The 20,317-nt window shown below is 46.2% G+C and overlaps 2 protein-coding genes and 1 pseudogene across 5 annotated transcripts in view; 1 reads left to right on the forward strand and 2 right to left on the reverse strand.

The window, feature by feature from the left end:
• The window catches only part of PPP4R4 (protein phosphatase 4 regulatory subunit 4), an 81,225-nt gene extending 77,937 nt beyond the window's left edge, over positions 1–3,288 (forward strand). Inside the window, exon 26 of one of the 3 annotated variants that reach the window (XM_016145522.2) lies at positions 795–3,288. In XM_016145522.2, the coding sequence (XP_016001008.2) occupies positions 795–819 (25 nt within the window). In that variant the 3' untranslated portion in view covers positions 820–3,288. The remainder of the gene's footprint in view (positions 1–794) is intronic. The other 2 variants (XM_016145520.2, XM_016145521.2) reach the window with 2 other exon arrangements.
• Positions 3,289–3,406: 118 nt separating this feature from the next.
• Positions 3,407–3,525, reverse strand: LOC118601257 (annotated as a pseudogene).
• A 1,297-nt stretch (positions 3,526–4,822) lies between these two features.
• SERPINA10 (serpin family A member 10) lies at positions 4,823–13,620 on the reverse strand. 2 transcript variants are annotated; one of them, XM_016145524.2, is made up of 5 exons: positions 13,545–13,620; positions 10,287–11,015; positions 8,875–9,148; positions 7,029–7,179; positions 4,823–5,648 (listed from the first exon to the last, which is right to left on the reverse strand). In XM_016145524.2, exons 2-5 carry the CDS (start codon positions 10,966–10,968, stop codon positions 5,457–5,459), a joined length of 1,299 nt encoding a protein of 432 aa, XP_016001010.2. In that variant the 5' UTR covers positions 10,969–11,015; positions 13,545–13,620; the 3' UTR covers positions 4,823–5,456. The 2 variants fall into 2 exon arrangements, with proteins under 2 accessions (XP_016001010.2, XP_016001011.2); XM_016145525.2 differs by having other exon boundaries at positions 10,287–11,019; positions 13,545–13,603.
• Positions 13,621–20,317: the final 6,697 nt, after the last annotated feature.

The raw sequence follows: 20,317 nt of genomic DNA on the forward strand, positions 1-20,317 counted from the left end.
TCGAGTTCGTTTCTTCTTTTCCGAGTATTCTGGAGGAGAAGGAACATTGGTATCACAGCTACTTTTTTTGACACCTGGCCGGATGTACAAGCCCTTAGCTGTGTCTCCATATGATGTGCTTCTAATTTGGACTTTTTCATGAGTGTGCACTGCCACATAACTGGAATAGGAGATTGATGTGGTCATGTTTGGTTATGTTTCTGTGAAGTATTATTATTTATAGTTCAGCACCATGCCATATCCCAATGAAAATATATCTCTTTTTCCTTAAGATAAGCCCAGGAAGTGATTTCAGAAAGTATTAATTATCTCCGTTTTTGCTGCTCAGAAAAATTCTATGCAATACATCCTCCAACTTGTTAGTGTCTTAGAAATGACACACACACATCTGGTATTTAGGAATATCGGTATTTAAGGGAAGTATGGGAATGCATCGTATCTTAAGGCTGCATTAATTTCTATTGCGGTTATACAAAATAAAAAATGTAGGAAAAGTTACATGAGTTGAATCGAATGCTATGTTAGATGCACATAGGATTTGGAAATTAAAGGTAATTCCAAGTAATCTTTAATGTGTAATTTATTTTTCACTTCATCAGAATTCTTATGTATTAGGTTTATTCAAAGTAGATTCTACGTTTTGTCATTTACTTTGTAAGCATTACGCGGCTAACATTTTTCACTTTGCTTTTTTTCTCTCCTCTTCTCTCTTTCTTTCTTCTTAACGTCTCTCCCTCCCCGACTCCTTTCCTCTCTTCCTCTCGCATTTTTTTTTCCCTTTCTTTTTGACAAAGAAAATCCAGAAAATCCAATCCTTAAATCGTCCACGATGAAGGAAGCAAAGGAAAGACAACGGGGATGATGTGATTGACAGCAAAAGCTAAAGCAACGGGCTGGGCTTTGGTTTTTTTTTTTCCCCCCTTAATGAATGGAAAAGATACACGGCGGCAGCCGACGTTGCTAAAAGTTCCATGTTTGAAATGAGCTTCCCTAGGAGGTATGATATACATTTCTTAGATAATAATGTGGTCACAGAATTCCAACGTGATAGCGAGGTGTCATGACCAACGGCTGTAGGCGTGCGCTTTTCCTGCTGCTGCAGAAGAGACAGTCTGCCTGCATTTGCGCAGGAAACCGTCCATGTAATTTCTCTAGAGTTTTAGCGCTTAAAAATTAGATGAGCGTCTACATCAACTAAAATTGCCCTCGCTAGATCATCACTTGCAGGGGCGGGGGGGACTTGGGAGTGAGAAAGACCTGGCATTTTCTCATGAATCCTCAAGCCCAACCGGAAAGTCACACTGAAAAGGGTACGAACAGCTGTCCGCAATTTTATCAGTTCGATTGCGGTGACAACATGTTGTGTACCTGGGCATTCTGAAATTTAAATTTGGCAATGAAAATTCCAAAGATTTCTGATAACTTTTAGCCACAACTACCTTAAAAATAATAGACTGATGATTTCCTTTATTTCCTAGAAGAATTTATTTTATAAATACTTTGTTTACATTTTAGATTGTATTTGTCCTTAATTAAAAATGATGAATCTAGTTTGAATCAGCTGTTATTCCAAGCTATCATGCTTAAGCTATGTCAACAGCATTTATTTGTACTAATGCTAATACTTCCATCAAAATTTGCCTGTGGAACATATACAGTTATTAATTTTAAAATGTCGGTTCTTGAGATATACTGTATGAAGCTATTATCAGCTTCTCTATTTCAAAATGCAATCAGCATATAACTATATTGATATTAGAAAATATTTGTTTTTTAAAATATATTGATGTATGATAAAGATGATCTAATTTGTGAATGCATACGCGTGTGTGGTTACTTTTTATAATGTGAAATAATGAATAATGAATTTACTCAAAATAAAACATAGGTTAACGAGATACCTGTGTTTGTGAAAAAAGCTTTAAATACTTTCCCGCAGTTTTTATTCTTTAATTAAAGAGTGAGACAGTTCATTTTTAAGCAACGAATAAGAAAAGCACACCAACGTCAACTATAAATTACTCAGGACAGCCACTCAGTGTCAAACTTTTATGCCCTTCATTTCCCCTTAGCCTTACAAACTGGCCTCTTTTTGGCTATTTTTAGTAATTCTTAACATCTTTCATTTAAGGACAATCAGGTAAATGGAATTGTTCAACTACCCATATCGTTAGTGGGTAAAAATTGAGTAGGTGTGAGGAGCTTCACCATCCTGGCTGGTTTGGTTCATTCTTCGTGGCTTTCGTCTACCTGTTCTAATGATGTCTCCTCCCAGCATCAGTGACATGGGACTGAACGCATTGTGATTCAGGAGAGAGTGTCTGCGGTACCTAATGGGACATCGGGGAGCCATCAGTTTTCCCAGCACTTTGATTCATGATCAGCATCGGAGATTCATAGAGATTCTTTTATGGAGATTCTCCATAAAGGAAATGGAGAATTCTGGTTTATTTGTTCAAGAATAAATTTAGCAGAGTAAGGAACTTTTATTTTCCATTGTGTATGCAGGAGAAGAGGAACGTGATCTGACAGAGCAAAGTCACTACTGCTTATAAAAGTCAAGAATTTACAGGAGTCAGCTGCAGTTTTATCCTAAGGCATGAAGTTATCAATTAAGACAATCAAAATTACATTTGGAAGTTTTTTTTCCCCCCACATTACATGGTAATTTCTAAAATCATCGAAATATTTGTTAAAATTATACTTCCAAAGACAGATATGTAAAGACAGAGTAAAAAACCAATTGGTGACACTTATGAGTATCCACATAGAACTCTCTTTAACAACTAACAGTCAGTTTAACAGCTTATCAAACAGTCGCTTTAAACTAGTTGTGTGACAAAGAACGAGCTCCATCTGTAGCTGCAGGGAAATAGGAATGTCACCTTTGTTTAATTATGGAGACTTGCATTTGTAGGATGGGGTCCAGAGTTTCACAGGTTAGTATTACAAGCAAAACACAGACCTGTAGAACTCAATTTTACTGCCAGAAATGGGGATAGGGCTAAAAAGATTTTACTTCCTAGAGGTAAAATATATATAAAGAGTATATATAATTTTTTTTTCTGTGATTTTTTTTGTTGTTGTTTATTTAACTTCCTGAGCTCAGACCCCTTACTCTGGAAGGATGGGTTCCTTTTTACTTGCAATTAGTGAGTATATGTGAAAATTTGAATTGAAATGAACAGGTTCTTTAGCTCAAGTAGGAGTTTTACAGTGAAAGTAAATAAATTAGATTAACTCAATAATTTGTTCTTAATTGTTATAGTGTGTGTGTGTGTATGTGTGTGTGTGTGTGTGTGTGTGAGAGAGAGAGAGAGAGAGAGAGAGAGAGAGAGAGAGAGAGAGAGAGAGAGAGAGAGAGAGAGAGAAAGTATAGGAACAGTTTTTTGTTGTTTTTTTTTAAAGCCTACAGCACCTCGTCTTCCCAGGTGGTCTCCTATCCAAGTACTAACCAGGCCCAACCATGCTTAGCTTCCGAGATCAGATGACATCGGGCTTGTTCAGGGTAGCATGGCCGTAGACAAGGAACAGTTTTTAAAATCTAACAAATATAGAGAAACCTTGTTACGATGTCCACATTTCTTCCCTCAGTTGAAACCTTGAGTTTTTTTTGTATGATTAATTACACTTTTTCGTTGATCTGCATTTCTTCACCATGCATATAGGAAAATCTGAAACATAGTGTCTTAGAAAGCTTCCTCAAGCATATGTTGAGGAATTAAAAAAAAAATTGTTTTTAATAGAGAATAAGGCTATTTTCTGCCTAAAGAGCAATGTGTTAGGTATAAGCATTATGCCATCACTGTTTTGTGGTGCATGTGGAGAGATGAAGAGAGAGTGTGATCTGCATGTCATATGAATCCTTCAGTAATAATGAATCTTTTCCTAACTGGGTTTGGCCGTATTTATTGCAGAGAGTATTATGTGCTCCTAGGCTTTTTTTCTCCCTCAATTTCATCTCCTAAAAGTGAGTACTTTGAATCCTTTTTTATTTCTCTTTGTACTATTTTTCCACAAATGAGCCCGACTAACTGAACACTAACAAGTCACTGGAGAATGCCATTGGAGTTAGTCCTCTATTTGTGTCTCTCTAGGCCCTAGAGAGGCCCCGCTTACCACCGGTCAACTGGTGCGCCAAGGACCACAGGAGCGAATTTATTTCTAGGTTTTAAAATGTTGAAAAGTCAATCTTTATACTGCTGCTCTATCTCATTACCTATTCACATTAAGTGTGATACACACTACTCTGATTTCTATTAGTAGTTAAGATAATCAATACATTAATTTTAGGTATAAAATTAGATAGCAAACAAATCCAATTAGGCATTTAGTTATCACAGCTGACAGTCCCAGATTAGTTAGCTCTATTCCTGAGTCTCAGAATTTACTCCTAAAATATTTTCCTGTCTCTATAACAGAAAATGACTGCTTGAGACAGTTTCGGGGCAGGGGTGGGTGGGGTGGTATTTTCCTTTTAACCTTGGCACGAAGTCCAGGCTTGCATTCCGTTTAACCACAGCGGGTAACAGAGGCGAGCGCATGCTTCCTGTTTAGTTGGGTCCCACCGGACGTCTCAGACAGAAGGACGAGTGGAATAGGCCGAGGGCCTGGAGCCGGGAGACTCTGCCATTGCCACACCAGGTGACCTTGGGCAAGAATGTTGCATCCTATGAGCTGTCCAGCACGATTTATTCATTAGGTGCAGTGAGGCCAGTGCCTAAGGCCCACAGTACTTTTAGGGGTCTATGAAGATGTTTTACTTCTTGCAATAAGCAAATTATATACATTGGTATAAAGAGAAATAAAATCCAGAATAAAATTATCATTATACCAATGCAGTCATAAAATATCATTTTTAATATACAAGTATACATTTTTTAGTGGAGGAGAGAGCCCGTGCAAGGCAGAATGTGACCCTGACTCTGATCCCCCTTTTCCGTCCTTTATAAAATGAAGGTGTCAGACTAGGTGGCCTGTGGCTTAGTTAGGGCCTCTGCCAAATGACCGGAGGCGCCACGGAGTGGACTGGGCCCCACTGAGGCAGACGCTGTGATCAGGCCCGACTCCGGCCATTTTCTTCTCATTTTGGTGAAAATAAAACACTTATTTGGCAGGAGGAGGCAGTAAACGGAGTGAAGCACATGACTCACGCCCGTGTCTTCCGGAGGCTTCATCTGGAAACAGTGTTCTGAGCTACTGTTTTTTTTAAAAGTCCAGACAGAGTAGTAACGGAGAAGGGTAAAACTATTCTACCAAACCAGCCTTTAGCCAACAACAACGGCTCTGAGAAACAGGCTTAACATAGCAAGCAGACGGGCCAAACGGCTCCTTAAAGTAAATTTGGATTTATCTATGATTGGCTCGAATTAGCACCCAGAGCCAATATCCTGGGTGGATTCCCCGACCTCAGATTCAGCATCTGCTGCGCACTGAGTCCTCAGGCGTGTAGTGGGTCAGAGGAGAGTTGGATTCACAACCCTGCCCAGAAACAGAAGCATTCTAGAGCTTTCTTCGTAGATCATGAAATGAAATGGCCGGTCCACTTTGATGACGGGAGGCATGGAGTAAGCCGTGATTTCTGAGAAGGTTCCCGCCACTGCCTCCGTTCCTTTTTCGTTGACCTCAATCGCAGCTCTTTGTAAAACCTAGAAAAGGAAATAACGTGGAAGACCATCTGGGCAGCAGCGGAGAGGAGGGGGTGGGGCCGCTGGGGATCCCTGGCCGAGGTCCTCCCACCGGGCCACGCCCCCGGCCGTTCATGTATAGGCTCCTCCGCTGGGAGCGGTGGTCCGAGGTGGCCCCCGGCACTGCCTTACAACCCAGCGCAGTACCAGGAGAGCCCAGGAACCCAGATGGGACACCGTCTGGGCGTGGACCCAGGGACTTTAGCCAATTCAGGCACACGTGCCTCAGGGCAGCAAATACTTGCTGAGCATGTACTTTGTGCTACTGATTCTTTAGCCGAGCTGGTGCTCCTCCAGAAGGTTCTCAAGCTGCCTGGAAACGCTGAACACTTTAACTTTCCTCTGGCAGGCAACGTGGGGTCAAGGGTGCGGCTAGTCTTTTGTAGCAGCTTCCCAGCACCCGGGGCTGCTCTGCGGAGTCCCTGGCCGACCCCTGGGGTCACTGAGGTCTTCCCAAACTCTGGTTGCCTGTTCGCAGGCCACCAGACATACGCGGGAGGCTCTTTTGTCCAGGAACCTCAGCTGATGTGAGCGACAAAGCTGTATAATTATTGAGCGCTCTGAACAACAGATGATGCTGCCTCTCAAAACCAACTGCAGCTTCATTGAGAAAACGGGTTAGCTGGAGGCATTCTTTGTGGACAGTGACTAACCTTGCTCTTAAAGGCAGAACAAGGGCCACAGAGTATGCATTAGGGAGGAGTTACAGGCTAAAAAATATGTGTATGAGAAACACCCAAATACTTTTTTAGCCATTTGTGGACTGGGTTGCTTTTCAAAGAAGCGGTGGGTTCCCTGCCACAGGAAGCATTAAGAAAGAAGGGAGGGAGGGAGGGAGGGAGGGAGGGAGGAAGGAAGGAAGGAAGGAAGGAAGGAAGGAAGGAAGGAAGGAAGGAAGGAAGGAAGGAAGGAAGGAAGGAAACCCAAAGACTATTTCGTAGGGCTATTATAGAAGGGGAGTCCCACAAGGGGTGAGAAGTTGGCCAGATAACTTCTAGGGGTTTCTTTCATCTTAGAAGTGGTGTGATTTCATAAACTTTGAAATGAATCTGTGAACCAATTCCATTCCTTTTCAGGGGTAAATTTCTCCGCGAGCATTTGGGAGAGAAGAGGGATAGCTATGCATAAGAGAAAATAAATCACTGGAACAAATGTTCTAACAGAGGAGCTCGAGATTCTTAAAACATCCGACCTGGGTGCTCTTTCAAGTCTTTTGAATTTAAATGAAATTTTCTACAGCTTGGCACTTTATCAACGTTAAAATGGCTTGCAAAAATATTTTTCGGTTTTGGTCCCCTTTCATACTTTGGGTTTGGGTCCTAACGAAAGGTCCCGACTTACCTTAGATACTTTGAGATTTCTCGCAGGAACCGAGACGTCGCCCAGCTCGGCCCAGGGTGAGAAGATTCTTCTGATTCCCATCTGCTTAAGCAGGTCGTGCATCTCATACTTCTGATCCAACTTGAACTTTGGAAAGAAAACTTCCATATTTCTGTGATACAAGTACATATAATGGTGAAAGGTAGACGAGAGCCTAAAAAAGGGTCTTTTTTTCCCCCTTCCTCTAAGGTTATTTCCATTAATGAACCCATTCCCTCAGTTGACTGTATGGATAGCCCATTCAGGGGAAATAGTGCTGGCTTATAAATTATCTATCTATCTATCTATCTATCTATCATCTATCCATCCACCACCATCATCATCATCATCCTCATCATCATCATCATCATTATTATCTATCTATCTATCTATCTATCTATCTATCTATCTAATCATCTATCATCTATCTTTCTAGTCTATCATCATCTATCATCTACCTACCTACCTACCTAAATTCAGCTTCACTGAACCGGTTTTATTTCCCAGCCAATGACACATTCTCTTTAGTGAAGAATAACATATTTTGTATCCATTTCCCTATGGTTTAAAAAAACCCCGAACCAAATCGCTGCTTCCAGCAATTCGCCACTTCTAGCAGTCCTGCGGACTCCGGGACGATGTCGTATTCAATCTCTCGATTCTGCAGACCCCCAGAACTCCAGAGGGGAGTGAAGAAAACTCTCAACCCCCTACCTATCTGTAGCTGGAGAAACTCTGGGATTATCTATTTCAGATGTAAATCGCAGTTCTTTGAAAGTACCTTGGAAAGATGAGTTCTGCGGCTCAAAAATAAAAAGCATGAAGACTAAAAATTGACATTAAATTTGTCTTAAAGAAGTCTCAATTTCTTAATTTGTTACATGTAGCCAAAAATATTAATACCAATTCTGCAGGGCCATTCAGAAGATGAAACAAGGTAATTAATATACGTTGTGTTCCCAGACCGGTGTCTGGTGTATAGCGGGAGGTTAATATTTTTTCCTTCTGCTCACGTCCTCCTCCTTCATTCTTTCTCTGTCACCCACATCTAGTCCATTAGCACATCCTGTCACCTCTAGCCTCCTAAGAGATCCAGGACCCCACTGCTGCTCCTCGCTCCCCTGCCACCCCCACAGCCCGAGGGGCAGCACCCCGATCTGGATGCTCGGTGCCCCCCTGACTGGTCTCCTTGCTTCCTCTCTCACCCCCCTAGTTTTTTTTGTCCACCCAGGGGCTGTGTGGCTCTTTCAAACACATTTCAGACCAGGTCGCTACTCTGCGCGGAGCCCCCAGTGGCTTCCCGTCTCCCTAAGGAAAAAGCCAAGTCTTTCTCGGGGTGACTGGACCCCTGGTTCTTCTCTGACCGCCTCTCCTCACTGGTTGCTCTGCTGTTCCTCGAACCCACCAGGCACACACTCCTGCTCGGAACGGTCTCATTTCTGCCTGTGCCGCTCCCCACAGGGTCGTGCCTCACTTCTGGGGTTTGCTTACGGCCGGGCGTCCGCCTGCACCCTGCTGGTGCTCCCCTTCCCGTCCCTACACTACGGCTTGTCCTCCTTTACTAGGGTGTAAGCTCCATGAGGGCTCCATCATGCTTTCTCACAGTGCCTGGCACAGGAGAATCGTAATCAGTGCCGGCCGAAGGGATGAACAAGCCAGGCACTGTGAGAGATGCCGGGATAGAGCCCCAAACGGGACAAATGCAGCCCCAGCCCCCCCAGGAGCCCACAGCTCACCGAGGGAGACCGGCCGCTAAACCACAAAACAGTGGTGACGGCTTACAAAGACGGGAGGCTGAGCCTGTGCAGGCCTAGGGGCCTCACTGTACCTGGTTTTCATGTTTCTCAGCCACGTGTCCACCAGGTCTGTGGTCAGGTAATCTTCGAGGGCAAGGTGGTCGCCCATTTTCTCCATGAGGACCACCAGCATGGTGGCATTTCCTAGGTAGGGCAGTTTGAAGACGTGGCAACGAAAATTCTTATCAAAGGTGGAGGTGATGTTGCCGACCCTGTACATCATGGGGACCTTAACTGTCTTGTATTTGTCCAGGTGGAAAGTGTCCACCTCGGTGAAGAGAGGGTCAAAAGGGGTCAGCCATCTCCCTGAATGGAAGAAGAGAACTTATTGTGGAAACCGCCTTCCAAAAAAGAGCGTCATTCTTGCCAAAGTCGTAGAGGAAAGGGCCAAACTAGGATGTGCAGTCCCTTATGGGGCTTGTTTTGACCACGGCTCCAATAGGCAAAATAAATTCCCCAAAGATCAGCCTTTTCCCCGGCTGGCAAAGCGAAGTCCCACCTGCTGCTGGACTCACACGCGCCAGCAAGGAAGTGTCTCCCGACAGACCCCTGCTCCCCCGCGGTCACCGCAGGCTGCGGAAGACCTCGTGCTGACGAGGGGCCCTCCGACCGCCCTGTGTCCAGTGCACGCGCCCATGCAGTGGGGTCCACGGTAGCAGAGGCGATGGGGTCCCCCTGCCATCACCGCTTAGAGACTGGGGCCCTTGCCGACAAACTGCCACGCAGTCCAGCGTTGGCCACCAGCGTGCAGTAGCGTGACACACGCAGACCTCTGTCCTGGGGGCGTGGCCTGGCCACCGGGAAGCACGTCCTCCTCCTGGACACTGCAAAGTCCTTCATTATCAGCTTCCTGCTACGGCAGCCGCCACGCAAGTCCACAGCCCATTCGAGGGGCGGGACGGAAAGGGTCTGGGGTGAGGGTCAGGACCACCTCGTGGAGTGTGGCCTCTGCCATTCCTCACGTGGCCTCATCGTCAAGCTAACCTCTCTGAACTTCACTTTCATCCGTGCTGTAGGGGGGAGAGTCCCCGTTTTTTATAGTAAGAGACTTGGTCACTTGCCCCAGGTCACAAAAAGTAGAGAGAGAAGGAGCAAAGATGCAACCCTAAATCTCTCGGGCCATTTGCCTGTTTTTTTTTTCAGTGACGCAGAAGATTCTCTGCGTCAGAGTGGCACGGAGAGAGAGAACTGTGTAGAGGCGCCCGGAAAACTGTAAGGAAGGAGTCCGAGCGCGCGGGCCGCCGGGGCAGGGGCATCAAATGCGCACGGCCGGCACCGCGCCTGGGACATCGTCCGCGGTCGGTGCCTGTTTCTATCCGTCTGTTTGTGAAACCTGAAAACCTGCTCATAGAAGGTCACCGGGCATTAACCGTAGGCTGGCCAAACAGAGAGAAGGAAGAGACCGACGCAGAGGCTTTGGGAGAGCAGAACGTTATCAAAATACCTTTGAGCAAGATGTAGTCCACAAGAATTAATTTGGTTTCGGGATTAACCTCATCAAAGAGTGTGGGGATTCTCCCCTGCGTCTCTTTGTTAATGTAATGATTCATGAGCCCTTTGGCCTGTGAGGCATTGCGAAAATTCATAGTCACACACTCTGTATCGAAATACCTCTTGGATAAATTGAGGAAGGTCTCTTTGGCGTCAAAATCCTCGTGGACGAAGGCCAGACTGCCCTGGGTGAGGCCCAGCTCCCGGCTGCGGGAGAGGCGCCGTCTGAGATGCCGAAAGAGGGTGGGCAGGTGCTGGGGCCGCGTCTGGTTCAGGACCTGCAGGCGCAGCCCGCTTCCCAGCTGGGCTTTCGTCTGCCCTTTGGCCCCCAGCATCAGGGCTGCCATGGCCAAGGACAGGCCGAGCGGGGAGAAGACCACATTGCCTTCATGCTTCATGGAGATCTTCCGCAGCAGGTTGAACCCCAAGTTGGCGGTGTCCTCAGAGAGCTGCTGGCCCCCCGCCTCCAGCCAGGGCTCATCCGCCTGTCCCTCAGTCTCGTTCTGGGTGGTGGGGTTCTGCAGAGTCTCCTGCCTTGCCTGGGCCTCTGGCGACCGGGCACCAGGGGCCAGGCTGGGCACCAGCCACCCCTCGGCCAGGAGGCAGGGGAGCAGGAGGCTCAGCGCGGCCTTCATCGGGTCAGCTGTGGAGGCCGAAGGAGCACTTTTCTTCAGCGGCAAGCCTTCCTCGGTTGCAAAGAGGGCAGAGATTATTTTTAATGTCTGATACAGTGACTCCCGCCTATGTCATGGCGCCATCCTCCAGTCACCCTGCTTCTCTCCTGGGTGGGGGCCGGGGCTTATCTCTGGGCTCATGCCATTGAGTCCCCTCCGAGAGACCCGGAGCAAGGTGCGGTGGCACTTGCTCACCAGAGGGGATTTTTTCACAGAGCAAAACCTCCTCCGCGTCCCATCCCTTGCAAGCCCTCGGGCGGCTCCTGGTCTCCCCCAATTTTCCCACTCATTCCGCTTCCTCCCAGAGGGGTGGGGACTAAAGAGGATGTGGCCTGGGCCCAGCCCTAACCGGGTGTGTGGGTCAGAACAAAGCCCCATTCACAAGGTCTTCACGGACCTTCCAATGACCTGCTTTACTCATTGCCCTTGATCGCCGGGCCCTACTGCAGCCCATCAAGCCGGGTTTTGGGGACCTGGAGCTGGGGCACATTCGGCGGGGGGGTTAGAAGGTCCGGGTGGTGATGAGGAAAAGGGGAAGTGCGGCATTCGCCTGACTTTGTGGTCAGAAGTCTCCCTGCACCTCTCCTACTGCTCACCGCCAGCCTGGGGCCCAGGTCCCGGCTCCTTCTGGGTCTTCCTTCCCTACACCTGGAGCTCCCGGGAGAGAAGTGGTGACTCGCCAGCTCGTCCCCCACGCACAAGGCCGGAGCTAACCTCATCTGACCCTCCTAGTAGCCTGTGAAGGGCGGCCTTGCTCTCGCCACCCCAGGTTACGTGGTGGAGCCGGCCTTCACACGGGCGGCGGGGCTCCAAACCCCACAGTCCTCACCGCTAGCCACCCCGGCCCTACCGCCTCTCCCGGCTCCTGCTCATGCTCAGGCACTGAGCCTGGCTCCTGAGCACCTGCTCGTCTTCTGTCTCAACAAACGCCCGAGGGCTGGGCCGAGCCGCTCGGCTGTCTCCACACTCAGTTCCTGGTGTTCAGCCAACAGCCCCAGACCTGCTACCCTGAGGCTGCCTGTCACCGAGATTCACCTTCACTCTCTTCAGGGCCCACCGCCCAGGAGTGGGTGGGGTGGGACCTCTCAGCCCCGTGGGCATCGGGCCCAGAAGGCCGCAGGCCTCATGTCAGTTTCCATTGGCAGAGACCCTCATTCTGAACCAGGCCACCTGTAGCAGAAAGTGGAGGCAGGGAGAAGTCCCAGGCCTCCTCTCCCTGAGGGCGGGGGGCTGCGTCCTCATCTGTGCCTGGTACCAAATGACACCTGGCCCCAGTACACAGCTCTTGCTGATGCTAAGAGGCTCTGTAGAATCCAGGGCCTCACTCCTCCCGCAGCCTGAGGTCGCAGGCGAAAAACTTACTCGGCGAAAGACTTCTGCTGTGTTTCCTACATGTCCCTGTTTGGAGAAGCCTGTCTGATTCTAAATGGCAAGTTTGCATTCAGTAGCTCGCTCCAGAATTGGAAACGCTGGGTAAGTACCTCCTGCTTTGTCCAAACCCGCCCTTCAGTACACAGGCATACCTTGGTGGGTTGTTGTTTTTTTTTTTTTTTTTTTTTTTTTTGCTCTGCTTTTTTGTCCTTCACAGATAATGCATTTTCATCAATACCAAGGTCAGACCCAACAAAAAGATTATGATTCACAATTTTTAGCAACCAAGTATTTTTAAGTTGTATATTATATTAGATGTAATACCACTGCACACTGAATAAGCTATAGTATAGTGTAAACATAACTCTAATATGTACTGGGAAACCAAAAAATTCATGTGACTCGCGTGGACCGGAGCCCCAATACCCAGTCTCTCTGAAGTCTGCCTGTATGTATACAATGTTTAGTGCTACTTTGTAAGTTAATAATTCAATCCCATGGCTAGGTGTTCCTGGGTTCAGAGTCACTTCTCTCTGTGACAGCTGTCAGGAAGTAATCCCGGCACACCAGACAGATGTCCCCCCGGCCTCCGGTTGCTGAGTCTTATCAAGCAGCTTCTTCCTCAGTCTGGGGTGACAGCCCAGGAACGCACGGACAGTCCCATACATCCCCTAAGGTCGGTGTGCCGCCACCGAGCAGAACGGAGTCTGTGGGCAGAGGTGCCATCGAGCGCACCAAGGATACATCATCCTAAATAGACCCCGAGGGGTAAGAGGACGTGAGTTGCTCACTGCCCACCTCTCGGCTTGGATGTACCTGGAGCAGCACCCCACACAGACCCGGAAGTGGGGGGTTCACTCTCCTTGCTGGGAGGGGGCCTGGGAAGGAATCCTGCACAGTGTGGCCTGCACAGTAATTTTGTGGGCATAAACTCTCGAGTCTTCAAAGCCTCATCATCTTGCCTCCTACCTGCGGAGAAAGCCCCCTGTGTCCACAGCACGCCACTTACCCCGCCCCCGCCCTCTCCAGTCTAGAAGTGAGGGCTCAGCGCTGCCCAGACCCCCACCCCCCCACCCTGGAACCCATCCGGAGAGGACGAGGTCGTTTCTCCGAACCCTCGCTAGTTAGGCATTGTGAAGGCCTCCCTTTAATCCGTGGGCTCTTACCAGTGAGTGGCCCCCAGGTGCCTGGGAAGGTCCTTCATTTAGTGCAAAGACAAGGTTAGGGTTTGCAGTGAAAGCCTGCAGCAAATATTTGCTATTCCAAAGTATGCCCCCATGGGAGTGTTACTGATTAACATCCTGCTAGAACATTGTGACATTTCTGCAAAAGAAAGACAGAGAGAGAGAGAGAGAGAGAGAGAGAGAGAGAGAGAGAGAGAGGCTTCCCTATTCCCCAACTGCTTTTCCAAGCCCAAATGTGACGGACAATCCTCCATGAGAGTTTCTGCATCTCAACTCCAGCTCCTGGTGGGATGGAGTTGCTCCAGGTGCTGAGCATCTCGTAGGGAGCAAGGCGATGGTGGATCCCACGAGGTCTCCTGCGTCCCCACCCCAGGCCTGGGCACCATGTCGGGGGCAGGGCAGGGAGGACTAAGACCTGCTCCTCCAACCTCCCCAGGAACTTTCAGTCCAGTGGGAGAGACAGACAGGAAAATCACTACTAGCAACACTAAGTCCTTTCAAGGTCCACTCACTACTTCACCAGACTCATGAGATTGGAATCCTCAAGTACCCAAAGTCAAGGTCGATAGAGACCCTTTAAATAAAAAATTCTCAGACCTATAAGACTCTCCTTTTTATAATATAAATATTTTATGTGTCCCTCATCTCTTTGAAGTGAAATTTATAGTTAATATGACGTACCTGCAAAATTTTTAAAAAGCAAAATACTGCTTTAATGATAATGTGGAGGGAGAAATAAAAAGCAAATTATAAGAAAATGATGTTCCTTTTACTACGCAAACACTCTGGCATAATCATGCTAGAAGACATAGTGACGTCATCAGATGAGGGGCCAGCGGGAGAATCTCTGTGCTGCAAACCATTGTGTTGGCCCTTCAGTATACAGCTAGAATATACTACCAGCCGTGTCTCCTGTAATGGCGAATCATGTCTGGTAAAGATCCAAAACAAACAAACAAACAAATGAACAAAGAAACCCCCACACAAATCTAAATCTTCTTAGGATTGACATGGTCATTGTCTTCATCAAAAATTCAGTGGGAATTAAAACCTTGGGGGGGGGGAATTAGTGTTTTTATATGAAATAAAACACCCGTGGGACTGCGAAGGTCTAGGCTCAGCTATCTCATGCACAAGTTTTTCACCTAGATGAGCTTGATGTGGGACCTCTGAGTCGTGCAGGACCCCGGTCACTTCCTTGTGGTGGATAGTCCTGAGCATTCCAGTATGTCTGACATTCTGACCCTCATTTGCTAAATGCCAGTAGCACTCCCTAAATCAGAAGTGCCCCAACAAGTTTCCAGAGTGTTCCTTGGTGCAATGCTTGCTCTGTGGAGACACCCTCCCTTCAGAGGTCACAGAGTAGACAGCAAAGTTGGGCCCAGGCTTCTCTGTTCAGACAGCACAGGAGCCAGGATGGCTTGCCTCTCTCCTGTGCCCTGCAGCTGAGGGGCAGAACCTCAGTCTGGGGGCGATCAGGCTGCTTCCTCAGGCTGGGAGCTTTGGTGGCTTTGCCAAATGCCTGAGAGGGCATGAATGTGAACACTGTGAGGCATGGCAGTAGTCACTGGGGCTTCAGAAGTGACATAAAAGTCATCGTGGTGTATTTGACCTTCTGGAAGGCTCTTAAAACTGCTGCCATTTAGAAATGGATCTTTATAAGGAAGGCAGCAGAATATACTGGAAAGAGTGTGAGGGTCTCCCTCAGACACGCTGGGCTCGAATCTCAAGCCTTTGAAATTCCTAGCTGCCGGACCTTGGGCATGTAAACTAACCTCTTTGAGCTTGCCTTGCGCCTTGTAAAATGGCCTCTGGCTGATGAAAATCTCAGCAGCACCCGGGGAGCAGCAAGGAGATGGACCACATTGTTTCTAAGGTGATGGGCCTTGGCCCCTAGGGAGTGTGGCTCAGAAGCTCTCCACCTTCACGGAGGACATGCGCCCTGCTCTGCTCCCAACAAGTCAAACCCAGGCCCTACCACTGTACCATGAGCTCTTTTGCCAGCTGTGTGACCCGGATGCAGCTCCTTAAGCTTCCTTAGCTTCCATTTTCTGATCTGTAGAATGGAGCTACCGAGGCTGAGCTGTTAGGGCTGTCCTGAGGGTTAAGTATGGTTGTGCCTGTAAAGAGCTTGGTGCCTGGTAGAAATGCTAATGAATGGTATTTGTTGTATAGTTTTAGAGCCAGAATGAGCCTCCTAGGAAAGCCTAGACTCCCCATTTGAACGTTACAGAGGAGGAAATGCAGGCTCACACCCAGTAAGGCCTTTCCTGTGTGCTGGAGCCAGAACAGAACCAGGCCATTTGACTTCCGGTTTGCCCTCGATTTCAGCTTATTACACACATCTGTAGAGAAAGGTTGGGAAAGATCTGATGGGAAAGGCTTTGGTGACAGGAGTAAACAGAGGAGACAATACAGTCCTTCCTGGAATTCCCTGCAGGCAGGAAGCACAAGGCTTCCGAAAGCCACCCCACGGGGGCTTCTAAAACAAGCCTGCCCCGGAACCTACTGGGCTAAATGTCTGAAAAACAACTAGAGCCAATTATTGGCACAATCAGCTTCAGAAACAGAGGACCGCAGTTTGCTCTGGATGGATCAGATCAAGAGGAAAGCTTGCACAGGTAGACACGAACAAGCTTCCCATAGGCTTGCAATACAGAAGCGCGCGCGCACATGCATGCGCACGCACACAGACGAACGCGCGCACGTACAAGGCCCACGCGCGCGCACACAGACGAACGCGCGCACGTATACAAGGCGCCCGCGCCCGCGCATACACGAGCAGAGGGCGAAAGTCCCGCTGTTGGCCTTGTCTGGCTCCCGTGACACCTACCAAGATTGCAGATGGATCCGTTTTGACCCCAGTGCTGCAAAGCTGATGCTCTAGGCAAGTCCATTACTTCCCAGGCTGCCCTGAGTAGCCATGCTCAGGACAGTGGCCAGCGAGGTGGGACCAACTCTGGTTAACTAATTTATCTGGTTAACACCTTGCAGTCTGCCTAGCCGGTAGGTTAAAAACAAAGTTTTCCTTAGGATGGGATTTTATCTATCTATCTATCTATCTATCTATCTATCTATCTATTTATTTATTTATTTATTTTTGGTGGAGTCGAAAGAAACTGAACAGGAGAGAAACGGTACGTTTTCCTTGGCGGGTATACATATGTTCAGGGAGGCCAATTAACTTGTTCAAGAACACAGAACTCTGGGTTTGAACACAGACCCGTAGCTCCAAAGGCAGTGAGCGCTGTGTTTCTTAAGCCTTAACTGGCACAACCACCTGACAGCACATTTTAACTGAGATGGTCCTTCTGCTCAGGAGGGGCTCCAGCTGCTTGGTAAAACCTTGTGCAGGTGGTGGGATTTGAATGGGACCTCAAAGGGTTTAGGATCGAGGCAAGTAGAGGTGATGCAGGAAGAGGTAAATTTCCCGAGGGTGACGGGGGCCGGAGACTCAGACTCTGCCCTGCGAGAGAAAAGGGTTGTTTGCTGAGTGCAAGGAAAAATCCAAACGCCAAAGTTAGTCAAAAGGAAGGTTTATTAGAGAAGGGGTAACGCTCCATAGACATAGCGTGGTCTCCGCTCAGAGGCAGATGGTGCGTGAGCCTAAGAGAGACTCAGAGGGACAGATGACAGAGGGACACTGACTGGTACAGTGAGAGGGGGGAGGGGGAAGGAGGGAGAGGGAGAGAGAATGAATAAAGGCACCGAGAGGAACCCTGAGTGCTCAGGGAATTCAGTTTCTATGTTCTTCGTTTCTGTGAGTTATAATTTTAAGACTTTGTTAACCCATTTTCCTTTGATATGGGCACGCAGTGAGGAAGGGGAAGAGAAGCATGAAAACGTAAGACTGTGTAGCATGAAAGGCCTGCTGGCAATCCCCAGCCTTTGATCCATGGGCTCCCCATGTCGTTAGCCATAGGGAAGGAATGATTTTATTTTGTGTAGGGGGCCACTCAAAGACTCTGTTTTCCCTTCACAGGGGAAATGGGTTGTTAGCAATCCCAGCAGAAAACTTCCTTTGTTTTTCAGATTTCTTCTTTGGCCGTAGGGCTGATCAGCTCAGGGCTGATCAGCTCTTTGCAGTTTCTTAGTATCATGCAATTTAGCCTTTTAATTCTCTTGCCCTCTCCCTACATTACTTTGTTTTTCATTATGTTGACAGTTTGGAAAGTTGAGGCCAGCCGTTTCATACATTTTCTCAACTTGGTTTGTTCTGATGTATCCCGTAATTAGTTTCAATTAGATTATACATTTTTTGGCAGAAATATAAAAAACATGAGGACCTTTTCAGAGTATCACATCCAGAGGAACCTCATGTCTGTTTGTCCCTAATTAGTAACGTTAATTTTAATGATGTGGTTAAGTTCATGTCCATTTCTCCCATATACAGCTATAATTTCTCCTTTTTAATAAGTGCTTTGTGAGGAGACGCTTTGAAATAAATTTAATTATTTTTTATCAAACTTCTCATGCCCCCCAGATTTAGCATCCATTGAATAATTTTTCCTGAATCAGTTTTTAGTGCGATAGTCTAAACCCATTATTTCTTTCATATTTATCCGTGTTATCAGTATGCATTCATGAACTCTTAATTTTATTCGATGCATTTTAATCCATTACTGTTTTTACTATGTACATGTACGTATGTATATTTATTTAGATGTTCAAATTGTTGCGCGTGCACGCGCGCGTGCGTGTGGGGAATATACTAGAAACCATGAGTTTATACCTCCAGTTTACATCCTCCACAGGATTCTTCCTCTGCTTTCCACATTCCATATACGCATCTCTCTTCCTGCTCAATCCTACGTACCATATATAGTAGTCCCTCTCTGTCCGTGGGGGATACGTTCCAAGACCTCAGAAGTTGCCTGAAACAGTGGATAATACCAAACCCTATATATACTGTTTTTTCCTATACATAGCTATGATAACGTTTAATTTATAAATTAGTAAGAAATTAACAGTAATAACAAAAGAGAACAATTATACTGTAATAAAAGGTATGCGAATGTGGTCCCTCTCAAAATATCGTGCTGTCCCCGCCCTTCCATCTGTGATGTTGTGGAGGTGGTACAAAGCCTACATGATGAGATGAAGTGAGGTGAAAATGTCCACTTAATTTTCGAACCGCGACTGGAAACTGTGGATAAGGGAGATGGCTGTAAGTATTGTCACATTTACGCTATGCTCATTCCGTTAAAAAAACAAACCTGGAAAGAAGGCTTCTTGTTTATGGTGTGAGGAATGGGTCTAATTTTATCCTTTTTTTTAATGGCTACTCATTTGTCCCAATATCATTTATTCAGATATTAAATTTGATCAAATATTAAATTTCCATTTGTACTTGAGTTTATTTTCAGACATTCTAACCTATTTCAGCTGTCTGCCTGTCTATTAATGTACCAGTATCACAGATTAAAGAATCTGTGTCCTGTGCTTTAATATCTAATCAGGCTAGTCCCCCTCCCCCCTCCCCCCTCCCCCACACTTCTTATCTTTTCCTTTACAGGGTTTTCCTGGCTATTCTTGCATGTTTATTTTTCTATATGAACTTTGTTATCAACTTGCCTGCATATCCAGAAAAAAAATTTGTTAGTATTTTTATTGGAATATCATTAAATCGTCAAATTAACTTAGGGCAAACTGGTATCTAGATCATGTTGAGGCATCTTGTTCAAGAAAAAAATCTTTCCATTTGTTCAAGTCTAATTTTGCATCGTCAATATTTTATAATTTTCTAAAAATAGATTTTGCACATTTCTTGTTTATTTCTAAATGCTGTTATCTTTTTGGCTGCTATTAGGTTTTTGCATGTTAATTTTATATCCTGATACCATGCTGAATTCTTTCATTGTTTGAGTTTGTTTTATCATTGATTTGCTGGAGTTATGCAGGTATATTACATCATTTGCAATTAGAGATAGTTTTACTTCGTTTTTTTTCTAATTCTATGCCTCTTGTCTAATTGCATTATCTCATACTCCCTGGACAATGTAAAATGGTAGTAGATATAATATGGGAATGCATTTAGTATTTTCTTACTAAGATGATGGCTTTAGGAGTCAGGTTTATGTAGATATGAAAGGTATAAATATTATATTTAAGGAAGTATCCTTTGATCCTTATTTTGGATCTGTATGGACTATCCATCCATTTATCATTATCTAATCTAATCTGATCTAATCTAATCTATCCGCCCCTGCCTGTTGTTCCATCTGGTTTCTTTATTTCGTTTAGTGCTGTGTGTTTGCCCTTAACCTTCAGGGTAAGTCCTCTTTCTCTTGCAATGTCACTCTAGCGCCCTCTACTGACAAAGTTTAGTATCATGGCCTGCTGGCAAAGCAGAAATAATTAAAAGGTTCAGATCCATTTTTTGCAGGGCGGCAACGAAGGGAGGTTTTGGAGTGAGAAGCGAAAACTGGTAACTGTTTTTGAAGCTGTTTAAAAAATATTTTATGTTTACCCACACATCAGCCCTTTCCGGTGCTCTTCATTCTTGTGCATAGGTCATCCTTTCCATCTAGAATCATCTTGTTTCTGCCTAAAGAATTGCTTAAAAAATTTCTTTAGCGAAGATGATAAACTTTCTTAGCTTTTGTCCATCTGAAATAAAATCTTTATTTTTCCTTTATTTTTTTGAACACTTGTTCTTGCTTGCTTCCTTGTTTGTTTGTTTTTGAAAGGTACTGTGACATTTTCCCCCTACCACTTAAAAACTATCTTTCTGTTGTGTTTTTGGTTTACACGAC

This window comes from Rousettus aegyptiacus, unplaced genomic scaffold (assembly GCF_014176215.1).
Source record: "Rousettus aegyptiacus isolate mRouAeg1 unplaced genomic scaffold, mRouAeg1.p scaffold_m13_p_3, whole genome shotgun sequence".
NCBI lineage: Eukaryota > Metazoa > Chordata > Mammalia > Chiroptera > Pteropodidae > Rousettus > Rousettus aegyptiacus.